Raw genomic sequence first — 26,341 nt, 5'->3', positions numbered from 1 at the left:
GGCTGAGGACATGATGCTCTAATAGATAGACCTTTGGCCTGAATGAGTAGCTTGAGCTCTCCTTAGGTTCTCACTAAGGACTTCAAAATAAAAGTTTGTGCTTTTAACTCTCCACTGTGGTTTTCCCTATTATACAGAAGAACACCTGTGCTTGCTACCAAATGTAAACTCGACATAGGTAGCTGTGGCCAAAACTATACACTTATACAGCCAGTAATATATGTGTTTATCACATCTATAAAGGTAAAGGGACCCCTGACCGTTAGGTCCAGGCGCGAACGACTCTGGGGTTGCGGCGCTCATCTCGCTTTACTGGCCGAGGGAGCCGGCGTACAGTTTCCAGGTCATGTGGCCAGCATGATTAAGCCGCTTCTGGTGAACCAGAGCAGCGCACAGAAATGCCGTTTACCTTCCCGCCGGAGCGGTACCTATTTATCTACTTGCACTTTGACGTGCTTTCGAACTGCTGGGTGGGCAGGAGCAGGGACCAAGCAATGGGAGCTCACCCCATCACGGGGATTCAAACCTTCTGATCGGTAAGCCCTAGGCTCTGGTTTAGACCACAGTGCCACCCACATCTATACTTTAAAAAATGTAATGCGTGAAGTCTTTCTAAGAGATTTCATTGGAAGAAAAAAACACTAATATAAATGTTCTTAATTGCATCCCCCACCAATTATTTCATCAGTTTGAGCACTTATTTAAATGTTTTGAATCAGCAATAAAATAAGAATATCTGGACCTCATCCAACAAAACAGTAAACAATAAGTGCCCTTTTCATATTCTGAATACTGCTTCTCTATACATTAGACCTGTCTTAGGTACTGCCCAATTGTTTTCGCTTTGCTTGGGGTACGTTTTTGAATGGAATTACCTACCAGAAACCATAAGGGATAAATTTAGCAACTGAAATGCGCTATAGATCACAATGAATGGATATATCTGGATGAAATGCTGGAAACCAAAAGACAGCTGGAACACAGCAACGGGCAAGTTCAAGTTCTGAGTTCCTGTCTCCACAGAAATCGTCCGACACCTGGAAGCACAAAGATTTTGAAATTCTCTAAAGGTCACTTCGGGGAGGATTCAACCACAAAGTCAGGTCCAATAAGGTCTGAAAATTTTCCTTTCCCAAAATTGGCCAATTCCAGTCAGTCAGTCCAGGAGGATACCATAGTCAACGGTATCCAAGGCTGCTGAGAGTTCAAGTAAGCACAACAAGATTGCAGTCTCCCTGTCCCTCTCCTGCTACAGGTCACCCTTCCAAGTGACCAAGACTGATTTAATTCCAGGCCTAAACCCAGACTGAAACGGATCCAGATAATCAGTGTCATCCAGGAACACTTTTAAGTATCCCTGCCACCGCCCTTCCTGCCACCCTTACCCAAAATGGAAGGTTGGTAACTGGCCAATAGTTGTTACATTGCCTCCTTTTTAAGGAGCAGCCCACACCACCACCTCTTCAAGGGCAGGTGACGACATCTGATCATGCGATGAAGTGTTCACAACACCCCTGGAGCCACCGAGCCATCCCACACCAGCTTGGAAGCACAGAAGTCCAAGGAGCATGGTATCTTGCCCACAACATTGGGCTGCGTTCTTATTTCTTGTACCCTGGGCTGGTCTCTTGTGTTGATCAAATGGCAGGCTACAAGCAGTTCCCGCAAATAATCAAGTTATCGGGTACCTTTGCCAAGACTGGCAGGTGAGACGGGCCAGCAGAAAGCCACCAAGGTAGCCAGTCACTGGGAGCACTGCTGCAACTATCAGAAGAGAGTAGTCCACGATCCAAGAACCTTGAAATGTCAGTAAGTAGGCTACTGTCGGGACTACCCATAGAAATCCTCCAATGGTGCTTCCAACCTGTTACAAATGGACAAAGAGGAAGGTGGAGCATGTCGTTCCATTTGGTTTTCATCACTTGGCTCATCCTTCCTCCTCCCAGAACCATCTCCATCAGTAGTCATCCTACCTTTATCCCTGTGTAATCATACAGGAAGAGTTGGCATCTGAGATTGAGTCAGCATTTGCCATCCCGTCCGTTTTCCTTTTTTCCTTTTTTTAAATTAACATCAATGGCAACTGCTTTAAATTGTAAATTGCCTTGAGTGGACTGGCAGAAATAGGGTGAAATACATTGTATGTATTTGCTTGCTTTTGTATGTATTTGCTTTTGCAGGAGTTTTTTTAATTCCTTAACAGGAATTTGCCTCCCAAGTTTACCTTGATAATGATTTGGGATTGCCTGGGCCACCTATACTTCACCCAAAAACCGCAAGCGATGGGTATAGCAAAGCTGAAAAGAGTTTTCCCTAAAAAGGAGAAGAAAAGGTTAGCATGACATGCATGTCAAATGTAGGTCTACTCAGCTGGTTGTTGGGCATTTGCGAAGTGCTGGGCAAGGGCCTTCTATAATTAACAGAAATGTCACCAACGGTGGGTATAATTAAGGCTGAGAAGAGTTGCCCCTAAAAAAAGAGAGGAGTCAAGTGTAGATCTATTCAGCTGGTTTTCAGGTGCTTGGGAAGTACTGCAGGAGGGGCTTTCAGAGAGCACTTGCCCTCTGGACCCTTGCCCCTCTTGGCTGATAAAAACTAGCAAGGGGGTGGGGACAGATGGCTGGGCGTGGAAGGTGATTAATGCCTCCTTGCGGGAGAGGATGGTCACTGCTCAAGAAACCTTCCCTGGGCTCAGAAAATCGAAGTAACTTGCAGCCAGTTGCCAATCTCCCCTTCTTGGGTGAGGTTCTTGGACCAGATCCAGGCACTCTTGGAGAAAACTGATTTTTTTATATCCATTTCATTCAGGGTCTAGGCCCGGTTTTGGCACAGAAGCTGTTTTGGTCACCCTATATGGTTCTCGAGAGAGAGAGAGAGAGAGAGAGAGAGAGAGAGAGAGAGACAGGGGAAATGTGTTCCTGTTAATTCTCTTCAACCTCTCAGCGACTTTAGATACCACTGACCATGGTATTCTTCTGGAGTAACTGTCAGAGGGGTGGGTCAGAGTTAGGAGTAGTTGTCAGAATTAGGGGTGGGTGGCACCACTTTGCGGTGGTTCCAAAGCTACTTGGTTGGTCGTTTCCAGAGTTTGATGCTTGGAGAGAATTGTTTGGCCCCATGGAGCCTTCAATGTGAGTGGGGTTCCTCAGCAGGGCTGGTTCGAAACATTGAGGCACCTGAGGTGAACCACAAAATGTTGCCCCCTTCCTGCCAGCAAAGGGACGATCCTGCCTCCTGAGGCAGTCACCTCACCTTGCCTCATCCCCCATGCCGTTTCACATCTACATGAAACCACCTCCTGAATGGGGTCATCCAGAGGTTGGAAGTACGTTGTCAGCAATATGCCGATGGCACACAGCTCTGCTTCTCCTTTATATCTGCAGGTGGGGCAGTGGAAGTGCCAGACCATTGTCCTGTCTCAGTAGCGGACTGGATGAGAGCCAACAAACTGAAGCTCAATCCGGATTAGACGGAGGCCCTGGTTGTGCGTGGTTCGCTAGACTGGGTTGATGAGAGGTTGCCTGCTCTTGATGGGGTTACTCGGGGAGTGGGGGTACGCAGTTTGGGGGTCCTTCTGCTTGAGGCTCAGGTGGCCTTGGTGGCATGGAGTGCCTTCCTTCAGCTTTGGCTGGTGGCACAGCTTCAACCCAACCCTGGGCAGGGATAGCCTAAATTTTGTTGTCTATGTTTTAAGATGAGAAAGAAACATACCTATGGCCTGATACGGAACTGTGATGTCACCTTCAGGTTCCCAGGTCTGAGTGCAGATAAAGAGGCAAAGAGGCATCATTCCGAGTGCAGCCATATTCGAGAGGGCCGTCATGCTGATGCTGTAATAGAGTGAAAGAGGATTGGGGGGCAGCAAGAGGTGGTCTGCAGGCAAGTTAATGATGTAATCCATTGCGACAAGCTTCCCAACAGCATCAACTGGGGTGTGTGTGTGTGTACCATTCATATTATCTTATTACTTACTTTCATAGCTGTCAACTTTTCCCTTTTCTTGCGAGGAATCCTATTCGGAATAAGGGAATTTCCCTTTAAAAAGGGGAAAAGTTGACAGCTATGCTTATTTCTTTTTTAATTATACACCACTTGATTGTAAACAAACACACAAAAACCCTTCAAAGTGGTTTACCAAGAGATGGGTTTCCCACACAGGAGTTGTACCTAATTGTGGTGGGCAGGGCCAGAGGCAAATGCTAGTGCAGGAGTAGGCAACCTAAGACCTGTGGGCTGGATGCGGCCCAATCGCCTTCTCAAGCCAGCCCACGGACGGTCCGGGAATCAGCGTGGTTTTTACATGAGTAGAATGTGTCCTTTTATTTTAAATGCATCTCTGGGTTATTTGTGGGGCATAGGAATTCGTTCATTCCCCCCCCCAAAAAAAATATAGTTGGCCCCCCCACATGGTCTGAGGGATGGCCCACTGCTGAAAAAGGTTGCTGACCCCTGTGCTAGTGGCACAACGCAGGGGATTCTTTTCCAGCCAGAACTTCCTGGAACTCAGTTCCGGCACCTCTCAGTTGGGTGCCATTGCCATTATAAGAGAACAAGGGAGGCATTCATGGTAAGTTCCAGCACACCCTCTTTTTCTAGAAAAATAGTACTGGCTGTGAGTCTTACCTTCGTACAACAAAGTGCTGTGCAAAGAAACACACAGAGACCTCTATCCTGGCAAAACTGTCCTTTCCAAAAGGCACTGTTATGACAGAAAAGGGTTTATACTGCTGGGGGTGCAGTCTGACTGTGTATTGTGCAAGCAGACATGGATTGCAGCCGTCTGAGAGCTGTACTACCACCCAGAGGTCAGCAGTAAAGCATTTGTCCACCTTACAATATTTTATCACAGCATGCAATATTTCGCTTTCCCTTATAGGTGTGAGTTGAAATCATTTACTTATATGGGAGAAAATGAAGAGGTATGCTATTGAGTAAACCTGCTTTTCAACCCTGGTGGGGTGGCCTTAGTCGCTGAAAACTAATCCTAACTTCATCTGCATCTTGAGTTCTGTTTCTTGGTCACACAGTAGTGTGACGGAATGTTGGAAAGTGGCTTCTAGAGAAATGAATGAATAGATTGAGAAAGAATACAGACCTAAAGAAAGAGAATTCTCAGGTATCTGCCATGTTAATATTTTATACATCAATGACATTAATTTAATTTTTTTTAAAAAAATCAACCCCCCCCCCAGCATTTTGTTTGTTTGTTTCATTGTTACAGACAACCTGCTTATAGGCAAACAGATACCCTGGTTAATATACTACAAAACAAACAATATCTAACACACTTCTGTGAATTAGTTATGAAGCTATAAAACTACTACAGAAAGACTGATACAGCCAAATAGTCCAGAATCATTTAGTGTCATCTCCTGATTTTGTGGTACATACTCTTAAGGTCACAATATTAAACATTAGAGGCCACTGCTTCACATACATCTCTAAGCACACATTCTGCACAGAAGCACATCCAATGTCAACCTAATCCCTTTCAAAGCCTCTTGGTGAACATGGCCAAAGACATGTCTGTAGCACATAGGAATGCTGGGGTGTAAGAGCAGATATATGCACACAACAGAAACATGTGGCGTGACTTTTCTTGGATTGTGACACTTAAGCTTGCAGGTGCAAGAATGCACATTTGAATGCTCCCCAATGAGAAAAGAAAAGAAAAAACACACTCTGCGCTAGATCCAGAGCCAGATCGAGTCTGGTCGGAATCCATTGTTGAAATCAATGGGACAAATTAGGCTTGGTTTGGATCCAGCCACTTGTACATGGAAACTAGCCTGCCAAGAAACAGAACTGCTAAGTTATGCTTCTCCACTTCACTATGTGCAGAAGGAATTGTATTGGGTTGCCCTACCTGAGATCCATATCTCCATCCATCCAGTAACTGACGAAGTTGGACAGGGAACCTCCAGGGGAACAGCCAATTATAAAGATGGCAAGTGTGTCGATTGACTTTGCAGGGAAGTTGATAGCCAAAATATAGGCTGTCAGAGGCATCAGCCCAAATTGACACATCATCCCCACAGCGATGCCTGATGGCCTCTTGATGTGGCCCCACATCTTCTTCATCTCTGTAGTGCAACCCATGGAGAACAGAACAAAACCCGATATAATTGCTATCACAATGGAAAAAGCCAGATCGTATATCGTACTTCCATAATCTTGCCCATCTGTATCGCCACTTGTTCCGTTGTTAGTATACGGGATACCACTGGAGTTGCTTGCCATCCTCTTTCCACGTTAGTCCCAGTCTTCTCCTTTGCAGTTGAGTGCTAGGAACTGCTGAAGTTCACCCCACCAGGTTACCTTTACTGGGAATTGTTAATAGGTAACAACAGCACTCGCAGAGAATGCCTGTTGCCATTGACTACCTCAGCAAGCCAAGCCCTTACTAATCAGATTAACTAAGGGCCAAATGAGATTTGACATTTGTCATATAAAGACATTGCATAGCTGATTTTTGCGAAATGGTCAGTGCTGAGGATTCTAAGCTATATCAGGATTGTGGCCCAGCAGGAGGTTACTTTAATCCTTTACTCCTGCCATGATCCTGATTGAAATGGGAGTCTCCCAAATTGTTACGCACAATGGGAGGAAAACTTGCATTGGCACCAGTGGGACCTTTATACCCATTGCAAGTAGCAGCTGCCTAGTTTCCATGATTGTGGGGGGAGGGGTCCATTTTTAAGCCCCTATCCCCTATCTGCCTTAGGCTCCCCAAGCCAGCAAATTATTTTAACGTCGGTCAGCTGTGCAACGCAAAGCTATGGGGGAAATGTCACGTCTTGTTTGCCCTGGTCATGATTGCGAGATCTGGATATGTTGGATGGGCTTCAAAAAATGGATGTTTTACTTTTGACTGCAAATATCATACTAGGAAAAGGTTGTGACTGGAAGACAGGGGTGGCTGGGAGAGGAAGTGGAGCACACACAAAGCAAATGCCTCATTTATTTGTATTAAAGGTAAGACTTTTATATTCCCACACACACACTTTGTCCCTGGCCCTGCCCATTTGGCCCATAGAAGGTTGGATAGAGCTCTGTTTTATGGCTCTGTTTTACTGCAGTTCTCGCTCTCTTTTAATATTTTGAATATCATTATTACCCTGTTTTAATACTATTGCTATCTAAAGTCACCGATAAAAGAAAAAAAATGCTTAAATCAAAGACGCAGCACACCCAGCTAATAAAATTCTGGCAATATGGTGATGATAAATTCTGGAGCTTAAATGGTCAGGTGGGTAATGTTTTCATGGCATCCCTAGGTCACCCCCAACCCTGCACAATTCTTCTGTCCACACCAAACCAACTTAACTTTATGGTGTGCAGTTTGCTGTTCCAGTTGGGGTAGGGAGTGTCAGGTCTGGGGCCAAATCTGGCCCTCTACTTCTCTTCATGTGGCCCTCAGAACTTTCCCTATGACATATCTCTCACTGGCTCCATTTTGCTTTTGTCTGGCTGGGATGAACTCTGATAACGGCTCTTGCCTGTCTGGATGAAGGAGGGTAAACGAGTTTGTGTACAAACTAGGCTATTCTCCAAAGGTAAAATTTACACGTGTTGCCCCGCCCACTTTCCCATATGCCCTGTCCACCACAGGCACATGGCCCTCATAAGCTCACCCAGATGGGAATGTGGCCCTTGGGCTGAAAAATCTCCCTGCCCATCCCTGCTGTTGAAGATTGCATGAAGCAGCCCATTCCACTAACTATGGTTAGGGGAAATTGTATGTGAAGCCTTCCCATCTCTTCCTTGCAGCTGGAAGAGAAGATAGAAGAAGGAGCAAGTGGGCCAAAAGCTCATGCATACATTTATAAACCATTATTTATCATTATTGACCACCATTAGGCATTCAAGACTGGTTTTCCAACTCTGTTTTTAATAATTTGAATTATGTTACTAGATACACATGAACTTATTAAGGCTGCGGAAAGCCCTTTGTTAGCCTGCTCACTTTGTGCACTGATGTGGTGAATAGCTGCTCTATTACTGACCACCATAAACGTGAGTCAAGCCTAGTTGGGACCACTTGGTGGCAGTGGTCTCCTTGCCAAATATATCCTGCGTTTCAGTTCAGACTCTACTTGCTGTGCTAACTTGCAGTGAAGTTCAATCTTCTCAAATCTTTGGCGTTGCAAAATCCTGTTGAATTCTAATGCTAAGATAAGGAAACAAAAGAGAAGAATGGAACAGGATTCTCTTAGAAACACAACTCTTTAGACATGTAGACCAGGTGTAGCCAGAAGTTGTTGGACTACAATTGTAATTACAGGTAGGTAGCCGTGTTGGTCTGCCATAGTCGAAAAAAAACAAAAAAAACAATTCCTTCCAGTACCACCTTAGAGACCAACTAAGTTTGTTATTGGTATGCGCTTTCGTGTGCATGCACACTTCTTCAGATAATTAGAATTCTAATTGTTCTTCACTGTTTGGCTATGTTGGCCACAGGGCTGAAGGTAATCCAAAATCATTATTATTATTATTATTATTATTATTATTATTATTATTATTATTATTATTATGTGTATGCTGCCCTCCATCCAAAGAACACAGGGCAATTCACAACTTAAAAAAAAAACATAATAAAACCAAAACCAAACCAAACTAAACCTATAACCTCCCTCAGACACATTTAAAAGGCCATAGGATGTTAATCAGCCAAACGCCTGATTGAAGAGAAACATTTTTACCTAGCACCTAAAGATATGTAATGAAGATGCCAGGTGAGCCTCCCTGGGGACAGAATTCCACAAAGGGGAATCGCAGAAAATGTTCGTTCTTGTTTGCCACCCTCTAGACCTCTTGTGCAGGAGGCACACAAAGAAGGACCTCAGGTGATGACTGCAGGATCTGGGCTGGTTCATATGGGGAGAGGCGGTCCTTGAGGTATTGTGGTCCTGAGCTTTTTAAGGCTTTATACTCTTGAGAGTCCCATGGACTGCAAAAAGATCAAACTTATCCATTCTTAAAGAAATCAGCCCTGAGTGCTCACTAGAAGGACAGATCCTGAAGTTGAGGCTCCAGTACTTTGGCCACCTCATGAGAAGAGAAGGCTCCCTGGAAAAGACCCTGATGTTGGGAAAGATGGAGGGCACAAGGAGAAGGGGACGACAGAGGATGAGATGGTTGGACAGTGTTCTCGAAGCGACTAGCATTGGTTGGTCAAACTGCGGGAGGCAGTGAAAGATAGGGGTGCCTGGCGTGCTCTGGTCCATGGGGTCACGAAGAGTCGGACACGACTGAACGACTGAACAACAACAACTGTAGGTCAAAATCAGCACTCTGAATTGAGTCTGGAAACTAATTGGCATCCAGTGCAGAACTGACCACCTTTCCATAGTGAGCAACCTGGTTGCTGAATAGCGGAGCAGGAATGCAGGAAACGGCATCTCCAGTTCCTCTTTATGACAGCAGAAGTGTGCTAGAACCATATTTGCCAGTGTTGCAAACCTGGGGAGGTCAGGTGTCTGTCATGGCACATGACCCCTTTGTCTGTGAACTTAACGGCTGATCAGGGATGTGAGCCAAGGTCTCCCCAGCCAAAGTACATTACACCAGCTGGTAGCCAAGGTGTCACATGCTCCTATCACCCTGGACTACTAGGCCATGCTTGCTAATCCACAACATTTAGAGGGTACCTTAATGGCAACCCCTGCAGTAGACCAGTCATCAACTTTTGCCATTTGGTCTTGGTAATGAGGCTATATGGAAACGCAGCTGGGCAGGATGTTATGCTTGATCACCTACGTACACTTCAGAATTTACCACTGCACCACTTCCCAGTTCAAAAGCATAGTGCTCTATTGTAGTATTACATACAAATATGTATATCTACACCCTATGTACATGTTTGATACAAACTTTGCAAACTAAAAAATGTTTTTTTAAAAAAATTGGTAAGACCATCAGGCCCAGATAAAAGTGTCTATCCCTAATTTAAGATAAAAACACAACATTGGCTTCTCACCACTGCCTGTAACTGAATATTTAAATTTCTTTTGCAAATGAATATGGTACAAAATTAAGGAAGAGGTCACCGAATGCATGTTTAGATTAAAGGTAGATCCATAGACTATGGAATTAAACCAATGGCCTTCTCTTAGCAGTAAATTCGACATATTAATTATGCGTTGAGTAAGCAATTGAAATAAGAAGGAAGAGCTAGCCCCAGCACCCTCCACTCCGCAAAGTCCACGTATGTACCTTGTACAGAAGGGATGGGCGCTTTTAAAATAGTTTTCACGGGCCTCAGGTGGAAGGGAGAGCCCCAACAGATGTCATGATGGAGAGGGTGGATGATCTTTTCTGCAGATGCTAGCAACAAACGCCTTGTTAGTTCAGCAAATTCAAAACGGTTGTGCCTGAAATGTCAGCATTACAATTAGAGGTATGCATTTGGCAAGGGAATCCCAAAAAGTGCATATAAAAATGTGCCTAAATTGGTTTTAGAACACTCTTCTTCCTCTGTTGCTTTCACCACCAGAGGGAAATCCCTGCCAGTACCTAATATGGCACCTGCAAAAGGCTTCACTAAATATCTCCTCAAAAATCTATAATGCACAGGACGGAAAGGCTGTTTGCTCTCCCTGTTCCATTCCTGTTTACTTGACTTTGTCCACACAGAACACGTCTCCTTAAAGCATACGCACATTTCACTGAATGCCAAGATTGGACACCCATACTCCCTTCTGTTCCAAGCAGAACAGAGTTGCAAAAAAACTTTTCTCTGTGTGAGTGCAACAGTGACTGACCTAGGAGTCTTTTTCCTATTGATGAAGGTGTGTGCTAGTGGGAGGGGTGTGCCCACATCATTATGTGGCCCTGTCTCTTTTCCTGCTCTTTTAGGTGTGCCGCCCATTTTGTGTTGTGTCACATCCCCACAGCAGCCAGTTTGTGATTGGTGCCCACAGACATTTGTCAAGATTCCAAATGTGTCCAGCAGCCCGGAAAGGATAGTGATCCTGTTCTAATCTGTACATGTCTCTGAATAGCTTAAGATAGAAGGAACTCTATTTGAACAATGCAGTGAAAAATACATACATTTGATAACCACTGTCTTTCAAGACAGATTCTATTTTCTTCTTCCTGTGTAAATCAAATTCCATGATGGGTGGATGGTGCTGTTGTGTTTACACCTGCACTTCAGAAACAGCTGGAAATCCTATTATGCTCACCTGTAATAGAAAGATAAGTGGAACATCTATCCATGCAGGGGCGAGGAAAGACGCTGCTACCAGCTTTACTAAGTGGTGAGCACAGCGTTAATGAACCACCAGAGTCACCCAACTTCTTTGCCAGTGAAAAAGCTATCAACAAATTGTGTATTGGGACTTGGCAGGACCTACATGGTCTGTCCATCTCTAGGTGAACTATAATTTTCTCAGAGGCAAGTTGTGGGGAAGCTAGCATTGTGCTATACAATACGTACAAGAAAGAATGGAAGTTAATATATAGGCCAGGCATCCCCAAACTCGGCCCTCCAGATGTTTTGGGACTACAATTCCCATCATCCCTGACCACTGGTCCTGCTAGCTAGGGATGATGGGAGTTGTAGTCCCAAAACATCTGCAGGGCCGAGTTTGGGGATAGGGTCGAAACAATGATTCTTCCACATCAACTTCATTGAACTAGTTATGTTGTGCGGATGCCTGATTAAAACTTTCCAAAGCAACTACTCTATTTCGAGCTTAAAAAAGGTAAGCATAATGCTGATTGTCAACAAAAGAGATTCAAACACTCTCTCAAAGCAAATCTAAAAAAAAAATGTTATAAACATTGACAATGGGGAAACACTGGCCTGCGAGCACTCCAATTGGAGAACAGCCTTTACCAAAAGTGTTGTGGGCTTTGAAGACACTTGAACTCAGGGCGAAAGGGAGAAACGTGCTAAGAGGAAGGCATGTTTGGAAAGCCCTCACCATGTTCATTTCACACCCAGAAAACCAATGTCCCCTCTGTGGAAGGACATGTGGATCCAGAATTGGCCTCTCTTTTAAACTCGCTTTTAAAACCATGTTTATGGAAGACAATCTCACTTGGCTATGAGTGATCGCCAAATAAAGAAGGATTACAGAGTCCAAGCAATGGTGAAGCAGTGGGCATAAATAGGGCAAAGGGTCCCCCGATGGTGATGGTTCAAGATGCTGGCAGGATGCGATGGTATGCTTCCTTTAGCCTCCAAGCACTGTCTTGCCTGACCCAAATCAATATGGATTTGGCAGGCCCAAACACAAAGACTACAGCGCAGGGTGCTGTGTGGGGAAGACAGATATAAGGTACCTAGGAAATATTTGTACTTGAGATGTGGAGAGCTGCAGCCAAAGGAAATGAGACTGGTCTAAATGGACCAATGGTCTACTCAGTGCAAGGCATGGTGGGGAAGTTCATGAACCAAATCTGGCTTCCAAGTCTATTTGACCCTTGAGAACCTCCCTTCCCCTTGGCACCCTGCTCCTGCTCTGGGCCCTCCTCAAAGCAGTGTGGAGTAGGGGGTCTTACTAGGACCTGGGGGGCCAGACTTCAAATTCCCACTTGCCCATGAAGCTCACTGAATGACATTTGGGCTAGTCGTTGCCTCTTGGCCTAAGCTACCTCACAGTGTTGCTGGGGATATTAAATGAGTTGGGGGGGGGATGATGGTGTGTCTCAACTGTTGCCTCTCTCCCACCCCAGCATGCAGCTGCTTACAAGCTTTCTATGAGGGAGTGTGGCTCTGACACTGAGAACAGTTTCCTACTCCTGTTGTAAGGCAGCTTTGTAGGTGCCCTATAGTGCAATCTTAAATATACCGGTATTTATTCAAAAGCAGATCGTGCAATTGTTATAAGAATAAATGTGCACAAGGTAAAACACACATAAGTATTCTAAACCACATGTCTTGAAATAGTGCAGGAGAGCAATGCTGAAGCCATCTTTACTTTTTTTAATGATCGTTATTAATGGTTTGCAAAAGCTGACATTTAACTCTTGTTTAACATCATATATATATATATATATTGACTTTTATTGACCCCAAACATTTCCTCTGTTGAAGGAAATATCTTGGAAAAACCTTTACGTATAAATCCTTCCAATCCTGTCCTAATAGCATATTTTGTGTATGAATAGGGTAGGCCTGTGACCTGGATTCAAGAACTAAAGTATTTACCATTTCAAAAGGTGGCTAGGTAATGCAATCAGTAGAACATTGTCTGTTATCTTGGCAGACAGGAGACACAAGCATGGCTCTTTGGCTGGTCTTTGGCTAAGGGGTTGGGCAACTATTCAAAAGTTGTTTTTTTAAGTCCTTGTGCACCTCTGTTCTGGGTCTCTCACCTCTTTGCAAGAAGGGGAGGGGGGGCTCTGTTGCAACAGCACCACCCAAAAAGATCTGCCTTGCTTTCCACTGGATCCAGCCTTCATCCATTCTTCTCTGACTTAGGGGACTCAGTCCCTTGAAGAACTGGGCAGCAAAAGCCAAACCCCATTTTTCCTGTAACACTATATTCAGTGGAACTTGCTTCCTAAAGTGTGGTAGCCGTGTTGGTCTGCCATAGTCAAAATAAAATAATAAATTCCTTCCAGTAGCACCTTAGAGACCAACTAAGTTTGTTCTTGGTATGAGCTTTCGTGTGCATGCACACGAAAGCTCATACCAAGAACAAACTTAGTTGGTCTCTAAGGAATTTTTTATTTTCTCTTTTTTCCCTAAAGTGTGTTTAGGATTGTAATTATAAAGGCACTTGGGGTCTGTATAAAACAATGAACAAAAGACTGTCATGTATTATAAACAGCTTAATTATTTTTCTTGCTGGATTGGCAATAATGGTTCCCTATTGTGTTTACTACTCACTTTTTTCGTAATCAATGATGGCCAACTTAGTAACTTTCTCTTCCGCCTCACAGGTCCATTTCTTGTGAGGATCTTAATTTTTGCCCTCAGGCCTCTCCTGTTGCCTCAGGCAATTCCCACAGGTTTGCTTCTGATGTAATAAAGAGCATTGTATTTGTAAGGCATATGGCTGGAGGCAAATATGCTAAAATAAACTGAGGAGATACTTTGTCATACATTTTCCAAGAAAACTGGGGCGAGGTTACTAAGATTTATTTGAGACTCCACTTTGCCAAACAACATAAATGGCATCAACTGATGTTTAATTACCAATGTTTCATAGTGTTCTGATGTTAGTATTGCTTGTCTATTTGTTTGTTGTGGGTTGTTCTGAAGGGGAAAAAAGTTTTCCCTCCGAGCGGCTTTACAAACACATAAAAGCAAAATGCAATCGATACATGAACTATAGATAGACAGATAAAAATATATGCAGCACACATTTCAGATAAAGGCAGCGTGAAATTAATTACGTCAAGGATTAGGAATTTAACAAAAGTCTCGGGGTAATAAAAAGGATTTTGCCTGGTGCTAGAAAGATAACAAAATAATCACCAGACCAATCTCCCTGGAGAGAGCATTCCATAGTCGGGGTTTCCCACCAGACATTTTGGCACCTGAGGTGAACTATGAAATGGCTTTTACCCCACCAGGGAACAAGTGGGGAGGGAAGATATACGCTGTGAATAAGAGGTGGGTGGGAAATAAAATCAATCTTACTCAACAGTTAAAGTGGGAAGGCTGTACATGGGGCAGAAAGGGGCCTGCTCTGAATCAAAGAGGGTGGGTTCCTCTGCCATCCCCTCCCCAGGGATAGGTCCCCCCCCCCCGGGATAGGAGGAGGCCATCAGCACCTCCAAATTGGCTTTAGAGGCGGCATTGAGGAAGGGCTGCTGAAGAGGCAGCAAATTTGGACTCCAAGGAGTGTGTGGCAGCAGCAGCAGCAGGCGATACATTCCTTGGAGGTCGGACCTTCTGCCCCTGTAGATCCTGCCACCTGAGGCAGTTGACGCACCTTGCCTCATGGGTGGGCCAGGCCTGGTGTCACCACTGAGAAGGCCCTGTATCTCATTGCCACTCCCTTAACAATAGTGGGAGTGCAGAGGCAGAGCCGTCTTTAGCATATGTGGCGTCGGGGTACAAAAAACTGCCCAGTGCCCCCATTTTGGGGGTGGAGGGCAGGCCAAAGTTGTTGACCTATTTTTTAGGGGGGCAGCTCAGAGTTGCTGAGCTTTTGAGGGGGCACGCAATTCTCTCACATGCCACTGCAGGTGAAGGGAGGAGAGCAATCCCTGCAGAGGCTTGGGAGGGAAGCTGCGTGCGTGTGCTGAGCGGGCCTCTAGACAGCCCACCAATTGCAGGAGGGCAGAGCTGGCCGGCTGCCTCAGCGCCCGCAGCAGAAAAACCTGCGCCGCTCCGACGGGCTCTGCTCCGCTCGGCAGTGGCTGTCGGCTGGCCTGGCTCTTCAATCCCCGGACTCCAAATCTCGGCCCCAGACTCTCGGCCTGGCGCCCCTGAGAGCCCGCCACCTGGGTGCACACCCCTAGCACCTATGGGTAAACTGGCCCTGTGCAGTCCGGAGGAAGGCGGTACAGACTCTGGTTGTTGAAAAACTCTCAAGGACACATGAGATAAGAATGGAGTACAAACCAGTTTCCCAGGACTGTGGAATTATGGTATTTGAAAGGGAGGGGGTGGGTTGAAAAACTTATGAACTTTGTGGAAACTTTTTTGCTATTATGGTTTGACGTATGGTATGTTAACGGATAATGGTATGGTCTTAAAATGAATGATGAGATAAAGGGGGGAAGGACTTTAAGGTAAATTCAATTTTAAATATGTTGTTATAATAGATTGGGGAATAACAATGAAAGCTTAGAAATACAGTGAATGTGGAGGATAGTTAAAAATGATGAATTAGATTTATAAATTGGAAAAGTATTTTGTAAGAAATATTGGTAAATGTAAGAAAGAGAGGAAATAATATTGGGTTTAATTGGTAATAACTGTAAATTAGGTTTCTGCATGGAGTCAACGGGTGGGAGCCGGGGAAGTCCACAAGGCTATGATGATACGTGTATTAAGTGATTAAATTGGCAAAGTATAAGTGTTCACCCCAGTGAGAGGGGGGTTTATTTGGTATGCTCCTCTTGGTGAGAGAAAGGGGGGTTAGAAAAATTTAATCATGTGCTGTAATTTGACTGTAATTTGGTCATAATTGGAAAAAGCCTAATAAATATTATTTTTTTAAAAAATAAAATAAACTGGCCCTGTGCAGAGGTAAACCTCAAAAGATAATCTTCAAAGTATAGACATAAAGGTAGATGATCCAAAGAGATAGGGCTGTATCCCGCCCCGCCCTCCGCCCCATTGCCCCATTAGGAACTTCTCCCAGCAGCAGGACATAGAATCATAGAGGAGGAAGAGCCTCTTCTGGAGATCTTAAGGCAATTAAATAAAATGTTCTAGCCACCCTGACTATTCCATTTACCATGTTTAGGGTTATGCGTTCCCCCATGAAAAAAAGCACTGGCTTAATGAAAGTGGTGTCCTTTCCAGTCCAGAGCATGCTGTTTTAAGTCTCACACTACTCTCCCCCTCCTCCCCGGTTGCCTTCTGTAATTAGAATAATATTTAGCGCGCCCCGGTTGAATTCCTGGGTCTCGAACCCGCGGACTTGCCGGGTTATCAGCGCCTGGGGCGCTTCGGACTTTCCCGGAGACGCTTCGGCTGCAGCGGAGAGGAGGGGGCGGGAGGAGGAGTCCGCCTTCGGAGGGGGCGTGGCCAGAGCGAAGGAGGCGGGACCGGCAGTCCCTGGAGCTGCTCTGTGGTTGTCGCTTCGGGCCAGCCAATCCCGCGGCAAACTCCTGCCTGCAGCCCGCATCTCTCTCTCTCTCTCTCTCTCTCTGCCCGGTGCAATGAGGCTGTAGCAGCAACAGCAGCCGCAACAGCAACAGGTTATGAAGGGCAAAGAAAGCAAGAAAGCGAGCGAGTAAGCAAGACAAGCAAGCAAGCAAGCGCAGCCTCCTCTCCTGGCTCTATTCATCTGCTGCTGCGGGAGGGGGAGGCCAATCCAGGCTTGGCCCCCTCCCCTCTTGGCTCCTGATGGGGTTTGCACGGCTGTAGCGGAGGTGAGAGTCCATTTTCCTACCTCTAAAAGATATACTGTATAAAGCACTCAATGAGAAAGCTCTTTAAAAGCAAGCAGCTGTCTATTTCTGCCTTGCAAAAGCTATGGGGCGCTTTTATTTATTTATTTGGGGGGGGGGCGGGGAGGCTATAAATTCAATTAGGCCTGTTTGTGCCGCTTTGAAAGCAAACAGCAGCAACATCCAAAAGTTTAGTTTAGTTTAGTTTTTTTGTTTTTGTTTTTTTTGCAGAGAGTTTTCCGGGGCTGTCAAGCTGTTAATCCCATCAAAGTTTGTGCCGTGGGATTCTGTTGGGGAATTGCCTGGTGTTTTTTTTTTTTTTTTAAAAGCAATGCAGGGGTAATTCAGTCAAGGCTGCAAAACGGTGGAAAGTGCCTGTGTGTACGTGTGTGTTATTTGCCTGTGCGTTTTGGTGGTTTGAAAGACCAGGAGAAGGGTGGGGTGGGGGATGCTGAGCAGTTGTCTCAATGATTTGTTGTTGTTGTTGTTGTTTATTTACTTTGCCGCTTTGGAAACTTGGGGACCGTTTGCAACAGAAAACGTGCATCCCTCCTGGGACAAGCCCCGTTAGCAAATGGAAGTACCGGTATCCTCTTTTGCCTTAAACTATCCAACCAAAATGAACTAAATTACGAGTTACAGTTAAAATGCTCTTTTCAAAAATTTCCACAGGGTTAGTAGCCATGGCGGACTGTTACTCTGCGAAAAGATTAGATGTTGCTATATTGTGTGTCTAGATATATGCACTATGCATTTGATTTTGTGGTTTTAAAAAAAGTTTTTGATATTCTGTAACTGAATAAAAAAAACGATGGCCTTTGTTCCTTCACTCAATGTGTGGCTGAAAAAATACGGGTGCCTATACAGTATATGTGTGTACCAATTGTGTAACTTTGGGGTGTGGCTCCAGAGCCCCAGGAGGGGTGTGAAGGACTTGGAGTTTGTCCCAAGTCTAGATATGGCTAACTTTGAGGCTATTGTGAATACATTAGAGTATTATGCATTTCCACATAGATACTTAGAATTGTAGAGTTTGAAGGGACCCTGAGGATCATCTGGTTCGACCCATTTTAAAACTAAATCTGTGAAATGGTCTTTAATCTGTGCTTGTGGTAGTAATGTGCTGCAGAACCGTCTTAAAACAAGGCTGAATGCTGAAGTGAGCTCCAATAATCCACCAGCAGATGAAACGGGCACAGGGTTTGTTATTGTTGTGTAATAGTTGTTGTTTATGTTAACAAATGGTTTGTCCTGCATTTATTTCTTAAAAGTCATTTCTACAAAACTACATTGAACTTTAGCCGCTAGAGGCCGCTCATTCAATTTCGCTTCAGCCAAGGCTCCATCTCACTCACTAGCAATTTTTACGTTCGTTGAAGTTGCAAAGTGGACATAAAAAATTCAGAAGCGACTCAAATATACCTGCTCACCGAGAAACAACAGAAGGCTTGCCAAAGAGCAGATAACCCATTTTGAGATTTATGCAGGCTTAGGGTGACCAGGCGCTTTGAAGCCAGGGCTCCTGAACCCTTAATAATGGTAGCCAGGGCTCCTGTATCTTTAATAGTAGTGTAGAAAAGGGATGTTATTGTACTGCAAGTGTGATAAAAGCTGTGCCACCTTCTCATCTGCTCAAGGTAAAGTAGACCCCATTCCTTCCTATGTACTAGGTCAGTTGATGAGCATTATCTGTTTCCAGTATTCAGAAAGGGTGTGCAAATGTAGTAGCATACACCCCCCCCAAAAAAACCACTTTTCGTACTGTATTTGCATTGCCATATGCAAACAAAATCTATCCTGTTGCATGAATAACTATTTTGTTTGGGGGAATGTGTTGCCAATTTTAAATTGCACCAGATAGCAAATTAGCATGCTTCCTTCTTTTTCAAATGCATGCCATGTGGGCTTCTGTATGTCTTGCCATCTGTATTGCCATCACTTGCGGAAAGAAGCTTAAATCCGATTTTAGCTTGGACTCTTGAGTGATGAGAGAGAGTCAGAGAAGAATCCTGTTTGCTACTACTGTGTTTACTTCTTCTTCTTCTTGATGTTGCAAAGTGCTTTGCAGTATGTATGTATGTGGGTGGATTTCCACAGGCTCTTTACTATTTTTCTGGAACTACAAATTAGGCATGCCAAATGGTACATTTAACAGCACATCGACAAACGTTGCCTAATAAAACTTTGGGCCCAGTGACGAACAGTATAACTGCCTCAACTTTTTGCAAACATTGGTGAGCTTGTTTTGCTAATTTCACTTCATCTGTAGCAATGTTTCTAGCATTGTTTGAATGCAATCCTTTGCGGTGATGTAGGGCGGAACAAGCGGTTGTGATCTGAAACACCAGAAGAGCATCACATTGGCAAACTGTGTTGTCCAAAAGCACCAGGTTGCCAGAGGCTGCTTTTGTTTTTTACCTGTCCTATTGCAAGGTCTTGGATTGTAGGCTTCCATATAGGCACTAACAACAAAATACTCCCCTCCTTTGTTTTTTAATTATTTTTAACAAAATACAGACCAAACAAACCAAACACAAATGATAAGGTGCACCAGTTTCATTCTACCTTAGTCGCTGCTTGACTTGCTAGTGCAGTTGGGTGAGCCCTGGGAGCCTGGCCTTTCTGCTCCCAACCAATAAAAAAAATGCTTCCTTGGTGGTTTAGAATTTGTTCCAGCTCCATCCTGTCTGTCTTCTTCCTTGCACTTTCGTAAGTTCTAGCAGCAGACTTCTGTCCCCCACTCCTTCTGTCCCAGATAGAACTCTCTGTGTGTCTTTTAGTACCTGGAAGAGGAAGCACTAACTACCGGTAAATCACAGTAGCCTGCAGGGACTCGCTCAAAGAATCTTATCTGTAATATATAAGTCTATTTTGTGTTTATAAGCATTACTAGCGTTAAATGTGAATTCTAGGCTTTTGAAACTCCCTGTCGAAAGTAATGCTGGGGTTTAGCAAACCACTTGAAAGAGTGGAAACTTCCTGTTTTTGCTTTAAAAGAACCCCCTGACATCTTAAAATTTATTAAATGTGTAAGAAGACTGGTGTGTGTGTGTGAGTGAGAGAGAGAGAGAGAAATAAATAAATAACCAGAAGAGGGAAGGAAAAACTATTTCTTGCTGCAGAGCTGTTGAATCGAGAGCATGTTTAAAGTTCCCAGTGTTTATTTTGATAATTATTGCATTAGGGTTGTTCACACATTACACTGAACACAGGTGTTGGCTGTCTCAACACTTGTACAAGTCTTTGTGTGAAAGTGGGTATGCTTGCTCACATACGTAGCTTGCTTGTTATATACACAGAAGTATACTCATTAATAATAATAATAATAATAATAATAATAATAATAATAATATACCCCATCCCACTCTGGGCGGCTCCCAACAGAATATTAAAAATGCAATAAAACATCAAACATTAAAAACTTCCCTAAACAGGGCTGCCTTCAGATGTCTTCTAAAAGTCAGATAGTTGTTTATTTCCCTGACATCTGATGGGAGGGCGCTCCACAAGGCGGGTGCCACGACCAAGAAGGCCCTCTGCCTGGTTCCCTGTAACCTCACTTCTTGCAGTGAGGGAACCACCAGAAGGCCCTCGGAGCTGGACCTTAGTGTCTGGGCTGAACGATGGGGGTGGAGACGCTCGTTCAGGTATACTGGGCCTTCTGAATTACTGTAGGAATGTACAGCTCAACTGTTTGCATACATAAATTGTACACTAGTTGAATGTAACAGGTGAGCAGCTTTTAAACTGCATCTTCCTCTGCTTCTCCTCAACTTTATCTGAAGAAGTGCGCATGCACACGAAAGCCCATACCAATAACAAACTTATTTGGTCTCTAAGGTGCTACTGGAAGGAGTTTTTTTATTTTGTGTCTCAACTTTAATCCTTGTAACAATCCTCCTTAAGAGGTAGACTAAGGGTAGCCTTGTGGTGGTTCCCAAACTCTCTTCCCCCCCACTCCCCGCCTCCATGGACCGCTTGAAAATTGCTGAAGGTATTGGCAGACCTCTTAATAATTTTTCTGCTTGTTGTAGCAATAGCAATAAGCTGTGTTTGATGCTGCACACTTTTTAAAATTGCATTTTTACAGACACACCACAGGCTACTAGTGGTTTACAGTTTGGGGAACCCTGCTAAGAAATGAAGTTTCGATGCCTGCTTCAGGCTTGTTGGAGTCGCCTTTTCTAGGAATAGGAATAATTTTATTGGCCAAGTATCAATCATACTTGGAATTTTGCTTCGACTACATTGCAATGTAAAGAAAACGTACCTCATACAAACACTATTCCCCTCACGATACAACAGCCCAACAAAGGAACCCCATACCACCAACTGACCTCCCTTCCGCACACAACTACAAATTCAACGGTTTGATGGCACAAGGAAAAAAACTATTCCTGTGCCTAGACATTTTTGTGTATAGAGTCCTGTAACGACGTCCAGATGGAAGTAAATCAAACAGGTAATGACCAGGATGCGAAGGGTCTGCGACAATTCTCTCTGCTCTCTTCCTGGCTTGAGCAGCATAAGGTGTCTCTATTGGAGGCCAACTAACACCAGTTACCCTCTCTGCAATTCTTACTGCTCGTTGGAGCCTCTTCTTATCCAGCTTAGAGGCTGTGCCATACCAGGCAGTAATAGAATTACAGAGAACAGTTTCAGTGGTAACTCTATAAAATTGGATCAACAATTCTTGGGGCGAATTAAATTTTCTTAGTTGTCGCAAGAAATACAATCTGGTGGGCCTTTTTAAAAATAATAATATTGATGTCGCCTGACCAATTTAAATTTTGAGATATTATAGAGCTCAGGAACTTAAAGGACTCTACCACTACAACCATTGTTACCAAGAATGGAAAGTGGCAGAGAGATGGGAGGGTGCTTTCTAAAATCGATCATCATTTCCACTGTCTTTTGGGCATTTAGCACCGAGTTATTCCTACTGCACCACGAAACAAGATAGTCTACTTCCCGCCTATATGCAGATTCATCATCCTCCCGGATAAGCCCAATGACTGTCGTATCATCCGCAAATTTCAAGATCTTAACCGATGGGTCAGTTGAGGTGCAGTCATTTGTGTATAAAGAAATAAGCAGCGGGGAGAGCACACACCCCTGGGGAACACCTGTACTGATGGTGTTATTATTATTATTAATTTTCTAACTGTTAATTTCTACAATGAGAATAAGCGAGAGTGACCTGTCTTAGAAGCAGGACTTGCAGAAATCTCTGTACATTTATTTTAAAACGAGAAAACAAAATAAGAAAGCACGAAAAGCAATGGTTGGGATCAGGTGAAAAGTCATAAAGTTATGAGCAAGCTTTTGGGTTTACCGGAATGCTTCTTCAGGCTGGACATGTAGCAAAGAAGGAGAAAAGAAAAGAAGATTTTTTTGGGGGGGGGGAGAGAAAGGGAGAGAAAATGAATGAATTATGAAAAGCTTGTTGTAATACTCAAGCTGGAATTGAAGAGGTTTTGCCCAGACTTAATTAGGCCAGACTGTGTTTGGAGTGAAAGGATCTCACGTTACACCAAAGACAACTGGGACAACCCTCTTCTTCTATACCATACTCTTGGCTTTAGTTTTTGATTAGTAATTAGCCTGAAGAAGGGTGGGGGGGGTGGCGAGCTTGAAAGCTTGTTTACTTACTCTGCGACTTGTTAGTCATAAAGGCATCGTGCTAATAAAGGCGGTATTATGCCGTTGCTGCAGGGAGCAACAAGAATATATTTGAAAGAGCTTCTGCAATTTTAAAATGCTATGTAACGAGTGACGTGTGAGCTTCTTCGAAAAGTGATAAAACACAAGTCTGATTGGCTGATGACTCATGTTTCCTTTCCAGATGAGCTGATTTGCAGAGGATTGTCAAGATGGCTTCTACAAACACCAGAAACAGGTAGGACTCAGGACGAGGGCACGATCCACCTCTCTGAGAGAGGCCCTTGCTTGCTTGACCTTGTTTCTCTTTTTCCTGAGTACATTTCAGCTATACGGTGGGCTAATTCCATCTTGTTTCGTGGTCTCTGCAGGAACAAAAGGTTACTGTTAAACACACCAATACTAATCGTTTAATAATTCTATTATTTGTACCCCAGCCATAGCTGTCAACGCTCCCTTTTTTTGCCTTCCCTTCTGGGGAGGCCGTCAGCCTTCCCTATTCCAGCTATGGCTGGAATAAGGGAATTTCCCACAAAAAAAGGGAAAGGTTGACAGCTATGTACCCCACCCATCTGACTGGGTTGCCCCAGCCACTCTGGGCGGCTTCCAGCATATTTAAAAAAACATAATAAAAGTTTATGGGGTCCCATTTAGGGACCCGGTTTGTGCAGCATCTTAAGTCCAATGGTTTACCATGCCAGCTCCTTTGCTCCTGTCCACTCCTTTTTACTACTGTGTTGCGCTGAACAAGGTAATCTGAACTGGGAGTTGTGCTCATTTATGAGCGGAGCAATGTGCGCCTGCAAGATGCTCTCTTGAAGCCCACAGAGCAGCCATAGTTTGGCTTGCTGTATTGTGTGAACTAGCTCGGCGAGGCACTGCTAGAGGCATCTGAGAATTGCTCCCAGTATTTCAGGTTTTGTTTGTGTGTCCTGGGCTTCCTTTTTGTTTCAAAGTCTTAAGCATGGGTAGGCAAAATAAGGCCCCGGGGGCCCGGATCTGGCCCAATCGCCTTCTAAATCCAGCCCGCGGACGGTCCGAGAATCAGCGTGTTTTTACATGAGTAGAATGTGTGCTTTTATTTAAAATGCATCTCTGGGTTATTTGTGGGGCCTGCCTGGTGTTTTTACATGAGTAGAATGTGCCCTTTTATTTACAATGCATCTCTGGGTTATTTGTGGGGCATAGGAGTTCATTCATTTTTTTCCCCAAAATATAGTCCGGCCCCCCACAAGGTCTGAGGGACAGTGGACTGGCCCCCTGCTGAAAAAGTTTGCTGACCCCTGGTCTTAAGAGACATTGCTGAGGGCTTCTGAGTTTTGTCTTGCACTCTGCATCTGTGCAACAAGCACAGGGCATGGATTATCCTGTCGCTGTAAACAGAAATATGCCTTATTTCCCACTTCAGCTTCCTGTTATAAAATTTTAGGGCGCGCACACATAGCAGACACACACTTCACAGCCAACCAGTCCTTTGCCCTTCAAAATTTAGGAAATATTCCCTGAGGAAAAATTACACTTTATTTTAGCACACAGAAAAAGCCCCAAAAGCCACTTTAGCTCTCCTAATGACTCTTAAATATTTCCTGCGCAGATAGATTCCTTTCCCAATAGTTCTTTTATTTAAAAATCCTTCAAATCCTGTCTTAAGGGCATATATGTTCATGAAAAGGGTGGGCCTGTGACCTGGATTCAATAACTAAAAGTATTTACTATCTCAAAAGAGTTGCCAGATAATGCAATCATTAAAGCATTATCAGGTATCTTGACAGGAGAGAAGTCATGCCTCTTTCTGTGACACATGTACCGTATTTTCTGCTCCATAGGGCGCACCTCGTTTTTAGAGGAAACAAGAATTTTTTTTCTGGTTTTCCTCCTCTAAAAGCCCTGTTTTTTTGAGGATCAGCTAAAAGTTTTGCAGCTTTTTTTTGCAAAGGGGAAAAAGCAAAGCTCCCTTTGCAAAGGGGGAAAAGCAAAGAGGAAAAGCCTTGTTTTTATAGGGTTCAACTCGCATTTCTGAAAAATTTCAAGGAAAGGGAGCCGTTTGTACTGTTTTCAGACAGATAATGTAATCAGCCAGTCACATGTCACTGGGGAAACAAACAACCTCCCTCTGCAGCACATTCAACAAAGGAGGGCGGGGCTGAAAGGGAGCCCGGACTCTTATCTCTCTCCTGATCTCTTGCTGATCAGCTGCTGAGCGGGGTCCTTTCAATACCCCCTTTTCTCTTTGTAAAATAAAAAGCATGATCTGCTTTTGGCCCCTGGGCAATTCAGCTCCAGGGACCACCATTCGCTCCATAAGACGCACATATATTTCCCCTTACTTTTTAGGAGGAAAAAAGTGCATTTTATGGAGTGAAAAATACGGTATGTTGCTTTGTGGGTGGTTTGGTTAAGGAATTGGGCTGCAAAAGCGAACCCCGATTTTTTTCTAGAACTGTCGCATGAAAGAAATTGGCTGTGGCCTTCTCAAGTGCAGGGCTATTCAGAAGATCAGGCAACCTGTAAAACAGATTAGATCAACAATGGCTCACTGGTTGCCCCAAGATAATTCTGTCTGTCTCCTGATTTCAATCAAGAAAGGCAGTTGCGTTTTGTAATCTTGTTCTCTTGAGTGTCTATAAAAAAAAGTTTGAGTCACCTCTTCAGCTTTAATGGAAGGTGCTCAAGGCAACTTCCATTTAAGCCATGAAAACCATTCGAAGGTCTGCAGATTATGAATAAACTTCAACGTGAAAATTTGTTGGCATAGCATTAATTTTCTAGCATTGGGTGGAAGAAATGAACGAGGTTTTGCTTACCAGGGAATGGAGAAATCTTCTCAATTTATAAGGCGTACATTTTTGTGTCCCCTTTGGACTTGGTATACAATTTGACTACTGTGTGTGTGCGCGCACGCTTTAAAATTGTCTTCAAATATTCATATATGTGTGCAGCGCTATATCAGCTGCATGCTCTCCATAATAGTAAGCCCTTCCTGCTGGATGAAGCCATGGGGAGTCAGATATATAAGCTAATTGCCAAATGGCACCTTAAACTTAGGCTATGGTCGCCTAACGCCTAGGCGCCTTTTTCCCTACAAAATGAGTTGTGTGTGTGTGTGTGTGTGTATATATATATATATATATAATCATTTCTATACTGTACCGCTTTGTATATTTAAGAAAACATATCAAAGCGGTTGTCAGCATGTTGAAACATCCAATTAAACCACCCGGAATAAAATTAATTTAAGCTTCCAGGAAAATATTTCAGATTCTTCTCTAAGAGACATTTTGCTCTCCCCATATTTATTTACTTAAAGGTAAAGGGACGCCTGACCATTAGGTCCAGTCACGTCCGACTCTGGGGTTGCGGCGCTCATCTTGTTTTACTGGCCGAGGGAGCCCGCATACAGCTTCCAGGTCATGTGGCCAGCATGACTAAGCCGCTTCTGGCGAGCCAGAGCAGCGCACGGAAACGTTGTTTACCTTCCCGCTGGAGCGGTACCTATTTATCTACTTGCACTTTGACGTGCTAGGTGGGCAGGAGCAGGGACCGAGCAACAGGAGCTCACCCTGTTGCGGGGATTCGAACCACTGACCCTCTGATCGGCAAGCCCTAGGCTCTGTGGTTTAACCCACAGCACCAACCGTGTCCCTATTTATTT

The 26,341-nt window shown here is 44.1% G+C and overlaps 2 protein-coding genes and 1 long non-coding RNA gene across 7 annotated transcripts in view; 1 reads left to right on the top strand and 2 right to left on the bottom strand.

Annotated features, from left to right (window-relative positions):
• Positions 1 to 889: 889 nt before the first annotated feature.
• On the bottom strand, positions 890 to 2,326 carry LOC117053092. Its single transcript, XR_004427357.1, has 3 exons — positions 2,225 to 2,326; positions 1,689 to 1,864; positions 890 to 1,037 (listed from the first exon to the last, which is right to left on the bottom strand). It is a non-coding gene; the product is annotated as an uncharacterized LOC117053092 (long non-coding RNA).
• A 5,684-nt stretch (positions 2,327 to 8,010) lies between these two features.
• LOC117053314 (uncharacterized protein C4orf36 homolog) lies at positions 8,011 to 11,183 on the bottom strand. The gene is made up of 3 exons (XM_033160956.1): positions 11,053 to 11,183; positions 10,216 to 10,373; positions 8,011 to 8,170 (listed from the first exon to the last, which is right to left on the bottom strand). Exons 1-3 carry the CDS (start codon positions 11,115 to 11,117, stop codon positions 8,028 to 8,030), a joined length of 366 nt encoding a protein of 121 aa, XP_033016847.1. The 5' UTR covers positions 11,118 to 11,183; the 3' UTR covers positions 8,011 to 8,027.
• Positions 11,184 to 16,912: 5,729 nt separating this feature from the next.
• AFF1 (AF4/FMR2 family member 1) overlaps positions 16,913 to 26,341 on the top strand; it is a 136,865-nt gene continuing 127,436 nt past the window's right edge. For 3 of the 5 annotated variants that reach the window (XM_033160643.1, XM_033160645.1, XM_033160642.1), the window contains exons 1-2: positions 16,913 to 17,010; positions 22,874 to 22,927. In XM_033160643.1, coding sequence (XP_033016534.1) covers positions 22,902 to 22,927 — 26 coding nt within the window. In that variant the 5' untranslated portion in view covers positions 16,913 to 17,010; positions 22,874 to 22,901. Of the gene's footprint in view, positions 17,011 to 22,873; positions 22,928 to 26,341 lie in introns of those variants that run through there. The other 2 variants (XM_033160646.1, XM_033160649.1) reach the window with 2 other exon arrangements.

This window comes from Lacerta agilis, chromosome 9, assembly GCF_009819535.1.
Source record: "Lacerta agilis isolate rLacAgi1 chromosome 9, rLacAgi1.pri, whole genome shotgun sequence".
NCBI lineage: Eukaryota > Metazoa > Chordata > Lepidosauria > Squamata > Lacertidae > Lacerta > Lacerta agilis.
This window is presented reverse-complemented; position numbering and strand designations above follow the sequence as displayed.